This window comes from Oculina patagonica, chromosome 3, assembly GCF_052425735.1.
Source record: "Oculina patagonica isolate OP01 chromosome 3, crgOcupat, whole genome shotgun sequence".
NCBI lineage: Eukaryota > Metazoa > Cnidaria > Anthozoa > Scleractinia > Oculinidae > Oculina > Oculina patagonica.
Window position 1 is genome coordinate 23,603,825 of NC_135760.1, and position 18,547 is coordinate 23,622,371.

An 18,547-nucleotide genomic window follows, 5' to 3' on the forward strand; every position below is an offset into this window, starting at 1 on the left:
GCCTTCAAGCTAGAAGCCTGAAATGGAGATTTTAAATTTGCCCAAGGCCTATGACCTCAACCTTTTATCCACTGAGCCCAAGTGCAAGTGCTCAAGTATTTTTTATGATAACAATGTTCCAGATACGTTTTACCAGCACAGTGTCAATGCGGAATTGCAGAGGGTCAATAGATCTGGTCCTCATGGAATTGTCAACAAATTTTTATTATTTGTAAGTTTACGTAGCCAAACCTATTGTGGGATTTTTGACCTAAGACCATGTGTTATCTAGAACACTGAATAATAATATTAATAATAAATAGGCAATCAAGCATTAATGCCAAGTACAATATTTATTTCAGTCTTGGCTTTGCCAATTTTAGAATGCCCAACCTCATGTAGGCTCAATTTCCAGCTGTTTGGGAGTCCGGTTGTTATCCTCCTTCCAACAAGCAAGGAATGTGGGTTCCCAAAACGGCTGGAAATTGAGCCTAAACCTTGTGGAGTTGTAACTGTTCCTCAGTGTGTCTGTCTGTCTTTTAAAAATGTGTTTTAAATAGTACAATAAAAATATAGTCTATAGATCATGTTGAAACATTGCCAGAATTCTTCAGTCACAATTGTCATACTCGTTATCATTATTGCCATCGTCATTGCCGTTTTCATCGTTGTCATCATTATCACAACTTTAAACGCGGCACCATGTCTCCGATCTAATCTGTTGTAATCATATAGCAATGTCGGAAGACTCAGGGATTTTTTTGGGTCCTGAGTTTTGCCTCCATTCGATCATCCCCGTCATTTACAATCCGGAGTACCCCCCCTGGGGCCCAGTTACAGGTCACTTTTCTTCATGCCTACAAACTGCATTTTCCATATAAACATAAAGTTTTGCCATTCCCCACTTTACATTTATACCAACAATCCAAAAGTCATCTTCACCCTCATGACTCGTCACTTTTCTCTTTATCCACTAATCCACATTCTGCGATGTTACAAAAAGAAGATCCGTAGGCCACCATGTTATTGTATCTTTTTAACAATCAATTCTTCCATACTGCCTGATAACACGTTGGTTTTTGATCTCTTATGCACTGGTGACCGTGATTTGTTAAAGAACATCTTCGATATTGTCTCGCCATAAATATTCCACGCTATACCGATGAAAATAACGTTAAATGCCGTACATATCAACAAGAACCACGACAGACGAATTTGCCAGTCATCGTTTCGCAGGTTTCGCCAGAGATCCACAAAGTCCTCTTTAAAATCGTTCAGTTTTACGGTTGCGTTTGAGAAAAGATGTACAGGATCAAGCAAAATGCTCCAGGAAGCGAACCACGGCTCTAAGCGTCGGATATAATCCATTTTACAATCCACTAAATCGCTGAAATTTCTTCTTGCTGAAAGTAGCCATGTTTACTTTTGTGCCGTCCCAGATCTCTATGATGATTTTGTTGGGGGAGCGGGGCCGAGATGTACACCACAGAAACTGAGGGAGCGGTGGGAGCGTTGGGAAAAGGCATATTGAAGAAATATATTTTGAAATGGATACATTTTATGTGGAGTTGAAATATATATATGAGACAGAGAGCGAGAGTGAAGATAAATTAATAAAAAATTAAAATATGCAAAAGAAAAAATGGAATATACCTAGTGCATGGTGGTAATACATCCGTTTTCTATAAGAATAATATATATATTATTTTAAGAATATCGAAGCTGAAATTTGCGAAATATTAAAACTATTTTGAGATTTAAAAAAATACATAATTGTGTGTTGAAAATCTGTAAATACAATACAATACAATTTTACTTTTTTCTGAACTAAACAACATAAATTTTTTCCTTTCTCTGCATGGCAAAACTAGACAAAAACAACAAATTAAATTCTAATAACATTTCTACAAGAATTGTTATAAATAAATAAATAAAATAAATAAAAATAAATTACTATATTTAGAGAGGAAGCCACATCAGCGTTGAAATATCGAAGCTGAAATTTGCGAAATATTAAAACTATTTTGAGATTTAAAAAAATACATAATTGTGTGTTGAAAATCTGTAAATACAATACAATACAATTTTACTTTTTTCTGAACTAAACAACATAAATTTTTTCCTTTCTCTGCATGGCAAAACTAGACAAAAACAACAAATTAAATGCTAATAACATTTCTACAAGAATTGTTATAAATAAATAAATAAAAATAAATTACTATATTTAGAGAGGAAGCCACATCAGCGCTAGCTGGTTTCCATACACCAGCTGGTTTTTATACACCAAACAATACCTCAATATATTCTAAAACGGAGATGTCATACGCTATAATCTTAAAATATTCACAAGAATATTATTTTCAGCCTAAAATCGGCAAACAAATAAGAATATTTTGCCTGGGCCGGATGGAAAAACAATATTCTTATAGAAAAAAGAGTGTATTATATTTACATTTGCAAATACAGCTCACAGTAAAGAAAAGAAAACAGACGATTGCTCTATTTCGATGAACGGCGTCCAAATCTCGTTTTCAGATCATCATTGTACATAGTACCTTCATATTTTATTTTTCCAAACTTCATTGCTACAAGGGGTCTCAATTAGGGAGGGGTGTATTTGCAACGCCACACCCAAATACAATGTTCTCTTACATTGTAAAAATTATGCAGATACATACTACTTCACGACGAAAGGAGAGCAAAATAATATCCATGGTTCATGGTTATATCCGCTGAAAGAAACAGAAATAACCATATAAAGTTTATAATGCGGTTTACCGGAAATATTATCTTTAGCGATCGTGAAATGTGATTGGTTTACGCGCCAGCGGTAATATTAGAAATATTAAATAAAGGGGTTAACTAGACATGAGCCAAACAAATATTGCTTTCCTTGTAAAACTTGCCTCTACGCGTCTCCATTTAAGGAAGAAAACTTTGCAGACAACCGCAAAGTCGGTAAGGATTTAAACCAAAGCCATTTTCGGCAATACAATTTTGCGGTCAGTGATAAATTTATATGCGCCTCTGAGCTTCCGGGGGCGGTGAGCTGGGCGCCAAACATTGTTCTACTAGCGGTGTCTCAGAGTTGTTTGAAGCGATTTTTTGACCTTTCGCTTCGTGAATGCGAAGGTTGTCAATGGGAAACGCAAAATTGTTACGTTGTTAGCTGTATTTCTTTGTAGTTTATCGGCCAACCGTAACGTAAACGTATTTTTGCCACTGTTATTTTGCTTGCATGACACAGTCGGTGCTGAGTAGCCATGGAGAGCGATCTGCAGGCTAGGGATCGTATTGGAGTGCAAGATTTCGTCCTTCTTGAAGACTTTAAAAGCGAGGATGCTTTCCTGGAAAATTTGCGGAAGCGTTACAACTCCGGCTTGATTTATGTAAGTACAGAAAGTGCAAGAAATTTAGCATTCAGCTTAAACAATTTACAAGCTAATACCTTCGTTAGACTGTGCACTTGACTTTCGACTAGCTGATCACTTTCAACCAATTAACTTGCCTTTTGAGTTTTATAATCGATCGTTCAGCACGATTTTCGTCTAATTCTACCTGCCATCGATGAGTTTTATTACTCGGTTTTAAGATAATTTTCATCAAATTTTTAGGTGCAGAATGCTTCGCGCGAGAGTCTTAATTTTTATCACCATTTAGTGACATTTTTATGCAGACACGCTGTGTAAACACAACCACACAGTTTAAACATGTAAATTAACTATTCTTACAAGGATAATACCGTTTATATATTTATTCTTTATCGTTGTGTTATCGTTTAAAACAGACCTACATTGGCACAGTGGTCGTCTCAGTGAACCCATACAAAAACCTTCCAATTTACAGCCGAGATGTTATCGAGAAATACCGGGGTGAAAATCTTTACGAACTGCCTCCTCACATGTAAGTACCATTATTTTAGAGTTTCTTTGTAGTTATATCTTATTTTTTAAATATTAAGACTTTATGTTTCCGAAGAAATCTTATAGAATATTCTTTGGCAAATTATTGTGATCTTCATTGGACTGCTGAAGCAGTTTAATCAATGAAATGATTCCTAAACAATGCTTCCATTATTATTTTTAATTTATTACATTTAAATTTAAAATGTATAAATAAAATTAAAATTATATACGTGATAACATGCAAAAAGTTATAATCTTAAAGTTTAAAATGTAGTACAATTTAAAAGCAGTACTATTGTAGTTAACATGTCAAATAATTTGAAGTTGTTCAAATTTTTGTGCAAATTATTTATTTAGCAATTCAAGAATTTAAAATATTTTTGATTGTTCATCACCCATTTTAATATTTATCGCAGCTGGGTTTGGCCAGTTGTCAAAGTATAAATAAAACAGTGAAAATTTCCCTTAGTTATTAAAAAAAAATTGGCATGGGTGAATTCTTTATTATAAATTTTGTTAGGTTTTCATAATCAGTTTGTTAGTTTTAGAACTCTATATAAAATACACAAAGCTGTGGCCTGACCTGAACAGTAATAAATAAACAATAATATTACTTACTTTTGGCTGAGATAGGAGCACTCATATTTGTTGGGGGAGATTATCTTTTCTGAGAAGCAAACAGTTTTTCAAGAGTGAGGGTCAAGGGAAATTGTGAACTTTGTTTACGGGACAGTATTATTTCCCTAAGATAAATATCAGCTCTGTAATAACTTTGAAAAGCAAAATAAGGCTTAGTATTGTCTTTTAGTCAATAATCATTGTCTGTACCTGTAAAGTTGATTTGATCATTAAAATTTACTGCCAAACTTATCTATGAGACATTTTACAGTAGTTTTTGGTTGATTTTCTTCTAAAATAATAGTTACAGGTAATCAGTTTTATGGTTGCATTATATTTGAACAACAGCTACATGTTCGAGAGAAATTACCATGTGAACCTTAGCTTTGGGGTGTATGGGGTGTTTGTGAGTGGTAGTACATTTGCAAGGGGCGGTCACACCCTCAGGGTGGGTAAACAGCACTGGTCCACACGCAGCATCAAGCTCTGACGTATGGCTCCTCGAAGTCGCAGGCATTGCAACGGCCATACCCCGGGCAATGGTGTCGACGCACTGGCTGAACTACATCAAGGTAGCTGGCTCATAACTAGGCTGGCAAGGGGAAAGGGCAGGTAGGGCTCAATAGCTGTGGAAGGCGGCCCATCTAGGAGATGGAAAACTCTGAACCAAAACCCAGGTGGTAGCACCTGTCAGCCCAGAAGGCAGCTACCAAGGGGAAGGAAAACCCCTATAACAAACCTGCCCAAGCCCTCCTTTTGGAGTTGGTCATAGGGTTAATCACCCTGCACCGTGAAAACTACTGTTTACGGAAACCAGAGATTTGTTGAGGACAGTCTACACTGGATCAAGCACAATGGCTTTCCTAACTTCAGTGGACAACTTTGTCACATGGGATGAGGGCAGAATGACAGACACGGGTATAATCTGCAAAGAAGCTCGTGCACTGAAAGGGTATGGCCCTATTCTCCCAGAGGAGAGTCAGGATTAAGAAGAACCCTAGCTACAGCAAGTTATTTCCATATCAAATTAATTTTTAACAGTGGTTTTAAGATATATTTTATGAATTCAAAGTACATATGTCATCAAAGTACCGGTACATACTTTGTAAATTGTTCAGAGGAAGGCTGGAAACTAGCTGTAGTTTCTAAGGCCAAACTTTTCCTTTAAGGGGGTGGGGTGGGTGGATGCTGGACATTTGGGGTGGAGGGGTGGGGAGTGCAGCACACAGTCTTCTTGAACCCCTTACCCTATTTCAGATTAAAATATGCAATTCTCCATGCCCTCTTTCAGACCACACTCATAATTTGATACCCCAGACCAAATAGGCCTACCCAGGAAGTGCTTTGGTTTACAAGCTTACTGGTTTATTTCACTCCAGTAAAGAAATTAAACACATTACCTTTCAGTTGGCATGCAGATTTTGTATTGATATTAAAAAAGATCTGATTTATTTTAGGCGTGCACAGGCATTAACTGGCAGTGTTTTATTGTGACACTCATAACTCAATTAACAGAGAGCATTTGCTGTGGCAGCCCCAAAACTGTGGAACACAATCTCACTTGAACTTAGATTAAGTCCTTCTATTGACATTTTTAAAAGACATTTAAAAACATACCTTTTCATTCATTTTATTAATATTTTTATTGTAAAGCGCCATTACATTAGCTTAATAAATTGGCCATAGCTATTTACATGTATATCTCTTGAATCGATCACATAATTTATTCTTAACCTTTGTTTGCATATAACAAAAAATCTTTAATTTGTTATTTCATTGTTAACTTTGAGAGATGATATCCGTGGTATGATAAGTGCTCAACTTATCATTGAAAAGCACTTAATATAAAATGAAACAAGTATGCGGTTTATAAGTTATACTTTCACTTCTAACATTTTGCAATCATCAATCATCTGGTATATACATGAATGACAATTGTGGAAATCTTTTCTCAGGCTTTGCAGCTTAAATTAGTGTTTCTTACAGACTTGATTAATGTCATCAATCATGACATATAGCACGTATGTTATTCGTTACAGTTATTGATTTTGCATCATCATGCAAGTGCAGAAATTGTTCTTGTGCAAATTCTCACAGAAATTCAGCATCATTCTGATCTACGAGTTTTCCTTTCAAATTCTTTTTTATGATCAATAGCTTTGTGGCTTGTAGTTTTAATTCCATCAAAATCTTTGAATTGCTGCATATCAAATAAAACTAATGATCTTCTGATGTACTTGTCACATAATTATGATCCTAAGTGACTTCACTTCCAAAGTTCAATATTCTATTTTGATGCAGTTTTTTTCTTACCACTGATTACTTTAAGGAGAAAGTCAAGACTTAATTCCTCTGATCCAGCATACTGTTCTTCGTCTTCCCCTTCTTCTTCACAACAGTCCAATACCCAATGCATAGTTGATGAGGCCGGTTGAGTGGTCAATTTATTTTCAAGTTCTTTCTCTGGTTCTTTTAACCTTTCTGTCACATCTGTAAGCATACTAGCAGGGGCACTCTGCCTCCTTCTGTGAAGGTCTACTCTCTCTCTTTGCTTTTTAGTATCTGTTTCAATCTCCTTTAGATTGTGAAAGATCTCACTAAAAGCCTTTGTCATGGCATCGTCAAACTTCACTCCTTTCTTTTGTCCGCCTTTCTGCTTTTTATCATTGCTGTTCATTGTAGACTGAACAGTTACAGTAAAAATTCACAGAATATTCCCATACACCTTTAAAGTAACTTTCCTGTTAAAGGATATAACATATGGTACATGTATGTCGTATTTATCTGCATTCTCAGTGTTCCTTGGATGACCAATCACACCCCTTATCATTTGTTGCAAAGTCATGGTTTGTGACATTTTAAGGAAAAATTTGAATTAATTTACATGTCTCATCCCAATTAAAATACTTCACATCTCAAACTTAAAAACTACATAATTTTATAGCAGCGAAGGAAAAATACTAAAGTATTCAAGACAATTTCACGCTGTAAAAAATTTGTTATAATGTAACATAAATAATCCACTCCTGCAGTTTGTTCGAGCGTGGTGTTCATTAATCAAGGGTTTTCATTCATTATTTTTGACAAAAATGTATCTTGGCATACAGCTTATTATTCATCAAATAAATAGCTGAGGGGCCTAAATTCAACTCCACCTTTGAGACCCAGTGCTTATTCGGTACCCAGCATTAAATTGAGAAAATAAGGTATACCCACTTTTTTTGATTCCAAAAAAAAACTTAATATTATATAATTGTACCTTTTTATGAAACACAATCTTGAGGCATTTTTAAATATTTTTCTAGCTATGCCATTTCCGATGCAGCCTACCGTTCAATGAAAGAAGAAAGAATCAATCAATGTGTGTTAATTTCTGGGGAGAGTGGAGCTGGGAAGACAGGTAAATTTAACCAAGAAAAAATAAAAAGTTTGTGGTACAGTATTATGGAGTAATAAAATTTGCTTGACTTTACCAGTGAGAGTTTAAAACATTCTCAGACCCATTAACAGTGGGAAATTCTTTTGTTCTGTTAATATTAGAGGCATCAAAAAAGATCTTGGAGTATCTAGCAGCGATCAGCACCTACTCAGGTGATGTGGAGCGAATCAAAGACCGACTCCTTCAAAGTAACCCTGTTTTAGAGGTAATTCATTACGTTTAAATGTATACGTCTTAATTTATAATTTAAATTAATTTATTAGTAAGACAATGTTTTCAAAAACCATGAGTTGAGTAACAAGTGCTAACTAGTGGTTAGGATATGGTATGGAGCTGGAAATATGACAGTCAGGCATGACTTGGGCCTCAGTTCTTGTTTCATGATCAAGTACTTTTTAATCAAAAAAGTCTTCACATCAGGAAAATTTTTAACTTAGTTAACTCAGGTGAGTGTGGTGAAAGTAAAAAAAAAATGAAATCCCTTTTCTTGTCAAAAGTGTTGAGTCAAAAAAACATTCTGCAACACTTATCTATCCAATAATCGATCAATACAGGGATTTATATGAAACCCATAAATATCTAGTAGGCCATGCAGAGAGCATCTGATGGTTTCTTTTTACCAAATTGTGGTCACAGGCTTTTTGAGGGAGTTTTTGAAAACATTTAATATTAATAAAGATGTCAACAATATTTTAAAATACCAACTTTAGTGGTATTAATAGTTTGATGTGAGGTGTTGTTTAAGAAAATACCATGTACCCATCCCATGGAAGGTTTTTTGGTTTGAATCCCTCCACCTCCCTGGAAAGTCCAGTTAAGCTATATACTTTCCTTCATTGGCTTTTGAGACCCCCCATCCCCTCAGAATTTTCAATGACCTTCCATGGAGCGGGTATGGATATTTTCTAGAACTTCACATTTCACAGTACAAAAAAAGGTATCTTGCACAAAAAAGGCAGAACGTAAAAGAAAAAATGTTAATTTTTCTCCAGGCTTTTGGCAATGCAAGAACCAATCGAAATGACAACTCAAGCCGATTTGGCAAGTATATGGACATTCAATTTGATTTCAAGGTGAGTGTTATATACCTAGTTAATATTAGCCAATCAGAAAACCATAAGCTCAGTTAATATATATTTATTCAGTGCCCTATGGGTTGATCATATGTAGAGTTTTTTTTTCTGTTTTCATTTGCTGCATCCCTCTGGTATAAAAATAGTTACATGCGACACTTTCTTTTGCCACACTGTGGATATCCCACTTGTAGCACACTTTACTTATGGCTCTGTGTATTAACTTAATTTATTATATAAACATCAGTGAAATAACAGGAAATCTTTCGCGCGAAAAAATCATATCTTCACACGTGAAAATAACATGTTATTTTCACATGTGAAGATATCGATTTCGAAACATTTTCTGACAAGTTTGCCCTGTTTCAATGCTGAATGAGCCAAAGTAAATCAATATTAAGTCGAAACATCTTCGGATCTTCCTCGGCAATCTTCAGCAATCTTTGGATATCCGGAAATTTTCGGAAAATGTACGGAAAAATTCATACGACCTTTGACCAACATATTGCTAATCTTCGGAAATCTTCGGAAAATGGTCGGCAACCATCGGAAAATCGTCAAAAACATTGTAATTAGTAGGTTTATATAATAAACAGAATATTACATGGTTGCTTGGAGATATGAAATTTATCTTCGAGTGTTCAAATCGATATCACGAGTGAGCACAGCGAACGAGTGGGATATCGATTTGAACACTCGAAGATAAATTTCATATCCTCCGCGCAACCATGTAATATCCTCTATTTATATTTTAACAATGTATGGTTCCAGAAAATTTCTCTGACTATCCATTCTGTGGATCGGAGGATCATTGGAAATTCCGAGGGGGGAGGTGGTCTTACCAGTAAAGACCAAAATTTTTAAGGAAAGTGTGCACCTGAAGTGAAATTTCCAGAGGGGAGGAGAGGCTCAAAAAAAAACCCCTCTATGGGGGGAGTATGGATATTTTCTGGAACAACACAGTCGATCTTGCAAGAATATCCAGTTGGAAAACATCTGTACATAGACCACTGACTTTTGTAACTTCCTATATAATTATTATTTTAGGGATCCCCTGTTGGAGGACATATCATCAACTATTTGTTGGAAAAGTCTAGAGTTGTCCATCAGGCAAAAGGTTTGGTCTGTGTTTTGACAAGTTTTTAATAAATTGTGGTAACTTCTTAGAACTTATATCCATTAATGGTAATAGCTTAACAAAAGGTTTCCTTTGATCCCTATGTTCTGTGTTCTAGGGCAAGTTACTAGTAGATACTTAGTTTCTCCCTAGTCTAGATCTGGAGGGAGGGAGGGAAGGAGGGGGGGAGGGGGGGGGGGGGGGGGGGGGGGGGGGGGGGGGGGGGGGGGGGGGGGGGGGAAGGATCCCATTTGAAAGGGACAGGGATGTGCATCATCTTAATTAGGGGTGTTAACAATGGATTTTGGTCTCACGTTAGGTGTTCAGGAAAAAACCAAAAAATCATGAAATCAATGTTCTAAGCTGTCAAGGTCTTGTTGAGGGTTGTAGATGTTAAGGGTCAAAAGAAGCTTGAGCTATAGGGCTTGAGTTTTTTTTTTTTTTTTGGCCCTCCCAGATTGGTCTCCTTTAGGGTCCCCCCTCAGGCATACATGTCATTGAGTAGATAATGCTGGAGCACCCTGTGATAGACTAGTTGTAGCGTCTAATCAGTCACAGCCAGAGGGACTTTGTTCACTAGCTAGTCACTTTATGCCATGGAATCTGGGATTAACCACCAGCATGATGAGTCACCAGGCAAAAATAACTCATCTACAAACTGCCCACCTGCCTCCTTGCCTACCCAGCTGCCCACCCGCCTCCTTGCCTACCCAGCTGCCCACCCGCCTCCTTGCCTACCCAGCTGCCCACCCATCCACCTATTGCATTGTGACATTTTTTTTGTACTTTTTTTTATCAGGTGAAAGAAATTTCCACATCTTCTACCAGTTGTTGCAAGGGGGCAGTGATGAGTTGCTGGAGAATCTTCAGTTAGAGCGGGAAACCTTGGAATATTTTTACCTTAACCAGGTATTTATGACAAGATTTATACCAGGCTAAACTCTGGTTATTTGTCAGTGTGATACAGTTAGAAATGTGATTGTCACAATCACTTTCTTATCTTTTTTGTGCTTGCCTCATGGATCTCTTTATTTGATTACTATCTTGGTACGTGGCCTAATTTTGGGGGTAAAATGTTTTCTTCTCTGTACTTTTTGTGTGTTTGGATGCATTTCTTATACAATCACTTTCATCCTAGCATCAGTTGCCAGTCTAATGGCATCTTTGGTCACCCAAAATATCTCAGCATAATTTAGGACCATTGTGAGCTTTGTTTTATACATTTTTAGATTGCTTTAGAAATGACTTACAAAGCATTGAATATAGGAATAAAGGAATCAGACAAATGACTTAATATACCATGGCATTGCTCCTTTAAGAATTTGGGTGTACACATACTTCATTGTTACTTATTTTCACGGACTTAATTTTTGTGATTTTCAAAAAAATCCAAAAATTAATTATTTTACGTATTTTTAACATTTTTAACACATTTTTTTGCCAAATTGTAAAGAATTAAGTCCCCCAAAATATACCCCAAGCTCCATTTTCGTGAAATTAAGTTCCCACAAATTGATACAATAGGTAGTCGATGGATCATTTCTTTATTAATATTCTTCCTCCAGTCTTGCTAACAGGCTCGACATTAAATCTTTGTAATGAGAAACAAAACATTATGATCACTTTTCTTCAGGGTGGTGACACTCATGTCGAAACTCTAAATGATGCTTCAGACTTCAACCGTGTGAAGAAAGCTCTATCTGTTATTGAGTTCTCCGCTGAGGAGCAAGATGCACTGTTTGCAATCATTGCGTCTGTCATCCACCTGGGAACAGTTGGGTTTTTGGAACCAGAAATTGAGCATGGTGAAGTAAAACTGGAGAATGGGAGACCTGTCAATATTATTTCAAAGGTATAATGCAAAAATTCATTAATTTAAAAATTTATACAAGTAATTGTTCAAATTAAAAATGAAACTAATATTCTGCTATACCGTATTTTATTCGATTAAGCGCCCTAAAGGGGCGCTTATAAAGTTTTTGGACACAGACCTTTGAGAGTCGGGCGCTTATTCGAGGTGGGCGCTTATTCGAGGCTGGGCGCTTATTTAATGTTCACGATTTTCAGCAAATAATAAGTTTATTTTTGTAACAAAAAAATAAATAATAACAAAACGTGAAGATGTACCAAAGCAGAATTTTTACTGAACATTCATTAAAAGTTTCTGTAAAAATAATTAATACTAAGAAAACTCGGTCATGGGGAAAGTCTTCTTAGTATTACTTAGTCAATTTCAATAATCAATACTCCTCTTGTGCACTTCAGTTGTTTTGTTGGGTTGGGGGCGGGCGCTTACTTTCTGAGGCTGGGCGCTTATTAGACTTTTCCTGGACCTTCACGGTGGGCGCTTAGTTCGAGGTGAGGCGCTTATTTGAGGTTTGGGCAGTATTTTAAATCGAATAAATACATTGTAAGTTAATGTGGCACTTTCTGTTTTTTTAATCATTGCCTGAATGGATGCCAATTATAAAAGTTATTGGAAGATATACAATTAGTGTTTATCTTTAACAGCTTTTAGGCTGCCCAGAAGAAGTCCTCGAGAAAGCATTAACTAGTCGGACTGTAGAGACTAAAGGAGATAAGGTACTGAATGCTGCCACTACACTTTGTCTATGTATTGTCTTTTTTCTCTGGTATGGATTTTGTTCTTTATGACAAATTTAGTAACTTTATGACAATGGCACAGGCATGCTTGCTTGTTGACTTTTACCTTTTAGAACAACAGAAAGGTAGGTTAGATTATAGTATCTTAATTACTAGTAGTAACAAAAGCTTGGGCATTAATTAGTGCTGGCACTCCGGTTTCTGTAAGTGATAAGGGTTCTGTTACTCCTCTTGGCAAAAAAAACATTTGCATGAATGTGAATTCTAATATTTTATTTGTTTGTCACAGAGGCGCCAATGTGACCACTTATTTATTCACATTCTTCTGAATTTAATCCAATCAAAAGCTGTGGATAGCTTGCAGTTGACTTCTGATTGGATTAAATCTGCACGAAAGAATGTGAATAAATTAAAAGTGGTCACACGGGCGCCTTGCTGTGAATGTCTTGTAGTTGAAATGATCAGCTCATCTTAAGTTTGTGTACTGTACTAGTTTCATTAAGCCATTTTTGGTATGACTTTGTAGGTGAAAACACCACTGACCAGTGAGCAAGCAATTTATGCCCGTGATGCACTTGCCAAGGCTGTGTATGACAGAATGTTTACTTGGCTTGTTCAGCGAATCAATACGTCTCTTGTGAATGAGGTATGGCCTAACTGAATAATCAGGCTGCACTGTTGTTGATCTCAAAAAGCTCAAGATAAGGTAGTAAAAATGATCATTGAGTTTAATTTAAAACCCTCAAAGCAATTTCATTTCACTTGCAAGTCTGTGTCATCAGAAAGTTTTTTTCTTTGGCATTTTGAAGCAATGTCATTTTCATTTTAATTAAGTGAGGTAGCATTCAAAAGCATAATGCTGAAAACATCAGCTTTCCATGTTTGCCATGTAGTTTAATTTATATCTTTTCAACTTTAAGTTGATTAATACAGTTACCGTAAATTAAAAGTGTTTCACTTTCCCAACTGTGTATCATAATAAATGTTAAATAGAAACTAAACATTTTTATCTTGTTTATATTTCCATTGCAGTCATACAGAGGAAAGAAAACTCTCATGGGTCTGTTGGACATCTATGGATTCGAGATTTTTGAATCTAACAGGTATGCCGCTCTCTTATGTCTTATATTACCAGTCTGTGATCAAATTTGACCTTTGGGTATTTTTTCTTTTTTATTCAAGCTTTGAGCAGTTTTGCATCAACTACTGCAATGAGAAGCTTCAGCAGCTATTCATTGAGCTGACGTTAAATGAAGAACAAGAGGAGTACAGAAAGGAAGGGATTAAGGTACATGTGGCTATAGAGCTAATCAGTCCCGGGGGGGGGGGGGGGGTACTCCCTATAATGGCCTATACGGGGAGGCTCCGCCTGAAAGGGGTACCTTTTTCAGGCTTCAGGTATATAAAAGGGTAGGGATTTCACAAGGTTAGTTTAGGTATACAAAAGGGTATAGAAATCTGTCATTTAGGTTTTTGAAAGGGCTTTTAATTAAAATATTTCGAACAGATGCAATTTATGGCTGTATTATTTCAATTTTTTAAGCGCTACTTGAAAATGACAAGAAAACGTCATGTTTTAAGTCTATACCATGACTTTCAGGTATATGAAAGGGGTACTTTTTTTTTTTTTATATTTTTTTAAAGGGGGTATTTTTTTTGGGAAAATTTTTATAAAAGGGGAAGGGAGGAGGGGGGGGGGGGGCCCCCCCTATAAAAATTTTTTTTACCCCCCCCCCCCCCCCCAGTATATTTTTTTTTTTTTTATTTTTTTTTTTTTTTTTGTTGATAATCACTTAAAGGAAATAATGCAACTTGCCCTGGCCAATCAGATTATCATAGGTTACTGATGGGGATTTAATGGCCTCATTCTCCATGAAGAGTGAAGGGATTGATGATGATGATGATGATGATGATGATGATGATGGTGTTGATTTACCAACCAACATTTCATGGAGATAATAATATTATTTTGCTCTCATGAATTTAGTCTGTTAACGTTGCTATCATCATAACAGACTCAACACATTCCAAACAAAAAATTATTTTTTTTTTTATAAAAGTTATGACAATTTTAATTTTGTGATTACTGTTGTTTCCTTGTAGTGGGAAAAGGTTGATTACTTTGACAACAAGATCATCTGTGATCTTATAGAAGCCAAACATCAAGGCATCATTGCATGTCTGGTAAGATTAAACAGCTGTTACTTCGTCCAAAACTTTAAAATAATTATGGCTAGATTGCGAGAATGATGTTTCTATCAGGTAAGTTCAATAATAATGAGAAATACAAAGTGATAATGACTGCTTTGTCATCAGAGATAATATGAATGGTCACTTAGAATGAAGGCAAAAATGCAGACAGTGACAGCTACACTGTAGATTTGTCACATTTTAATTCATATACTAAGTACATTTTATAAAATAAAAGACTAAAAGATTTATGAATAGTGTTGAGAACCTCCAGGTGTTAGAGAGAAGTTATAATTATAAAGCTTTCTTCAAACACTGTTGTTACAATGCAAATGTTTGCTATTCTTGTTAGGAAATATTTGCATTGCCAAATGGAGTGTAAGGAAACTTCATTGCATGCTGATGTGTTTGATAAAATTTCTGTATTATTTTTGCCATAAGGACGAGGAATGTTTGCGTCCCGGAGACGTTTCAGATATGACATTCCTTGACAAGATGGAGAAGACAATTGGAGAACATGCTCATTTTGTCAGGTAGGGGTAGAATTGAAATTGAAATTCCCAGCCTGTTCCACAGAGGGTAATAACTTACACTTCTCTGTACAGTCAACTCTCGCCTTGCGGACACCCCGCTAATGCGGACACTCGCTATTACGGACAAATTCCAGATCCCGGCGAAGGAGTGTTGACTGGAAATGACTCCCGCTATTACGGACTCTCGCTATAACAGACACTAAACGACGCCCCGAGCGTGTCCGCTATAACGAGAGTTGACTGTATAAGGTACTTACCAATCATTGCCCAACAGATAAGATCTTCATGCCATGCTCAGCTTCTACCAAATGTGAGGCACTGGGTCATTTGCACCAGTTTTTTCTTGCCTCATTAAGTTACCTCCTGTTCCAGTTACCAAAATGACCTCCTTAAGGGTTCCTACGGGACGGGGTCATGGAAAACCTGGAAAGTCATGGAACTTAAAAATTCCATTTTCCAGGTCTGGAAAGTCATGTGAAGTCATGGAATTTTAAAAGCTCAAAAGAGTATGAACCCTTTCCTTATACTAAGGTCTTATCTATACTGCTCTCAGGGTCTGCAGTAGCTGGTTTGAAGATATTGTCAGCATTATTTAAAGTGCTTATGAAATGAAAACCAAGTTGAACTCATATGAAAGGCCTTTCAAAATGGAGAAAGATGGTGTTTTACTTTTCCTGATATCTTTTCTCGTTCCAGAGATATTCACGATTTTGTATTATGTGTTTTTACACCAATTACTGTCAAACTTATGATGTCATCAGTTATCTAATTTGCATAGTACAAAATCGTGAATATCTCTGGAATGAGAAAAGATATCAGGAAAAGGAAAACACCATCTTTCTCCATTTTGAAAGGCCTTTCATATGAGTTCAACTTGGTTTTCATTTCACAGGCACTTTAAGACGCCCAAATTCAGTCCTATAAGTGCCATGTACACCTTCATGTTTTGATGACTGTTTCATTTTATTATTTAATTATTGTTTTATGAATTTTTGAGCAGAAGTTAATCATTGATTAGGCTGTCAAGAAATTTTTTTATTCTGTAGCTACTGTTCACCACTACACAAAAGAAAAATGCTTGACTTAAATGCTTGTTTTAATTTGAGTTATTTACTTGTAACTTACTGATGATTGATTGATTGATTGATTGACTGATTGATCTCTTTTTGTAGCCATGCAACATCTGGGTACAGTGAGAGGAAAACTATCCAAAGAGAGGTTTGTGTTCAATAGTGTTTTGAATTTGTCATTAAACTTTATTTCTTTGGGTTTGCTATATTGCAGAGGACTATTGATTTCTTTTAATGGTAACTGTATAATTAAATTATTACAAATTGTGTCATCTTCAATGCCCATTTTCTTTCAGGAATTCCGATTGAAACACTATGCTGGAGATGTCACATACTGTGTGAATGGTAAGTCAATGTTACAAACAATTCTCTTGTGTTATCCCCTCACTGACACATATTGTAAAAGAGTATTGTTTACTGTTTATGCCGATGTTCGAGCTAGTAAGAGTTGTATAGGGTTTTCCTTTGGGTAAGGCCAGGAATGTAGCAGCTGTTGTTTTTTTTTTCCAGAATAGTGTCTTGACAGTGCTTTAGCAGAGTGCATCTAACGTTTTGATACATGTCCAGGTTCCACTGACGTTCATTGTTAATTTTTTTTATCCAGGTTTTGTGGACAAAAACAACAATCTTTTATTCCGAGATCTAAAAGAAGTGAGTTGATAAAAAGAGTTTCATGTCCTTGACTGCTAGATTGTTGTTGTGAATTGTGCATTGGCAACTTTGTGCTTATTAAAATATTCTGTTGTGGATTTATCTTTTGTAAGGCGATGTGCAACAGTACCAACTGTATCACATCAGAGGTGTTTCCTAAGAAAGAAATGCAGTCACTGAAAAGACCAGACACGGTAAGGGGAGAAACCTTGCAATTAGTTGAGCTTTTAGCAAAGATATGTTCATATGGGAGAAGCCTTACAATTAGGTCAACTCTTAAAGAAGATAATGATGTTCTTGGGGGAGAAGTGTTACAATAAGGCCAATTCTTAAAGGAGATATGTTCATAGGGGAGAGCCACCTTACAATTAGTTAAACTTTTGAAGGAGATAAGTACATGGCATTATGGTAAGCATGCTGCACAGCACCCCAGGGGGGTACTTGCAGTATGCAGTATACGACGTATTTTTTTTCGGTTGAAAATTTACATCCTCGGTATTTTTTTGGGTCAAGAGATCTGTCATATATTTTTTTAGGTCTTAAAGTCTGTTTTATTGAATAAATCAGTATAGAGGTGCTAGGTCTTGTACTTTTGGGGGTAGAAAATTTTTGGGTGTAAAATTTCAGGCTCATGTATTTTTTTGGGTTCGCAATATGAAGCTCCGTCGGACCCCCCTGTCATGTATACTGCAAGTACCCCCCTGGGCACAGCACTCCAATGGCCTGGATGGGAGCCCTAACTGGCGGAGGTCACTGTGTTGTGTTCTTGGGCAAGACACTTTACTCTCACAGAGCCTCTCTCCACCCAGGTTTGTAAATGGGTACCAGCAAAGTAAATGCTGTGGGAAACCCTGCAATGGGCTAGCATCCCATCTAGTGGGGTGTATATAGCAATATTCCTAGCCACTTCATCCTACAGAAACTGTAGATAAGCACTGAATTGATGGCCAATTCACACTAGACTTTACCTCACTTTAAAGGAGATAATGTAATGTAAATTTGTATAATAGTTTACTCTACCAGAGAGGCTACCAAAATAGAACTAGGATATTTTTAAAAAGAAAGAAGATACAGTAAAAACCCGCGTATAAGAACCTAACATTTAAGAACCTGTTAGGCTAAAATTTCATTTTTAAGCACCCTTCACATAAGAACCATTTTAGGCTAAAATTCTAAAACAGGTTCTTATTTTCAAAAAAGAAAAAAATAATCCTCTCAAAAATATAGAATTAAAAATTCTTCTCAAAAATATATTTAAAACACAGTCTGTACACATTATAGTTATATTGAAGGCTACAGTATAGGTTTGATTTTAACAGAATCAGATTAAAATAGTATAGTATTTTGCTTACTGAAGCCTCCAAGAAT

The 18,547-nt window shown here is 36.2% G+C and overlaps 2 protein-coding genes across 3 annotated transcripts in view; one reads left to right on the forward strand and one right to left on the reverse strand.

The window, feature by feature from the left end:
- LOC144647133 (uncharacterized) overlaps positions 1–7,290 on the reverse strand; it is a 172,793-nt gene extending 165,503 nt beyond the window's left edge. The window contains exon 1 of the mRNA XM_078506889.1: positions 6,773–7,290. Within this exon, the coding sequence (XP_078363015.1) occupies positions 6,790–7,179 (390 nt within the window). The 5' untranslated portion in view covers positions 7,180–7,290 and the 3' untranslated portion in view covers positions 6,773–6,789. The remainder of the gene's footprint in view (positions 1–6,772) is intronic.
- LOC144647109 (unconventional myosin-Ic-like) overlaps positions 2,842–18,547 on the forward strand; it is a 33,903-nt gene continuing 18,197 nt past the window's right edge. For both annotated transcript variants that reach the window (XR_013569528.1, XM_078506864.1), the window contains exons 1-19: positions 2,842–2,937; positions 3,227–3,368; positions 3,767–3,882; positions 7,808–7,902; positions 8,043–8,146; positions 8,934–9,014; positions 10,062–10,131; positions 10,931–11,040; positions 11,765–11,983; positions 12,643–12,714; positions 13,262–13,381; positions 13,768–13,838; positions 13,918–14,023; positions 14,839–14,919; positions 15,367–15,458; positions 16,631–16,676; positions 16,825–16,873; positions 17,133–17,179; positions 17,293–17,373. Coding sequence is in view for 1 of the 2 variants with exons in the window: in XM_078506864.1 (XP_078362990.1) it covers positions 3,243–3,368; positions 3,767–3,882; positions 7,808–7,902; positions 8,043–8,146; positions 8,934–9,014; positions 10,062–10,131; positions 10,931–11,040; positions 11,765–11,983; positions 12,643–12,714; positions 13,262–13,381; positions 13,768–13,838; positions 13,918–14,023; positions 14,839–14,919; positions 15,367–15,458; positions 16,631–16,676; positions 16,825–16,873; positions 17,133–17,179; positions 17,293–17,373 (1,686 nt within the window). In the remaining variant the exon portion in view is untranslated. The remainder of the gene's footprint in view (positions 2,938–3,226; positions 3,369–3,766; positions 3,883–7,807; positions 7,903–8,042; positions 8,147–8,933; positions 9,015–10,061; positions 10,132–10,930; positions 11,041–11,764; positions 11,984–12,642; positions 12,715–13,261; positions 13,382–13,767; positions 13,839–13,917; positions 14,024–14,838; positions 14,920–15,366; positions 15,459–16,630; positions 16,677–16,824; positions 16,874–17,132; positions 17,180–17,292; positions 17,374–18,547) is intronic.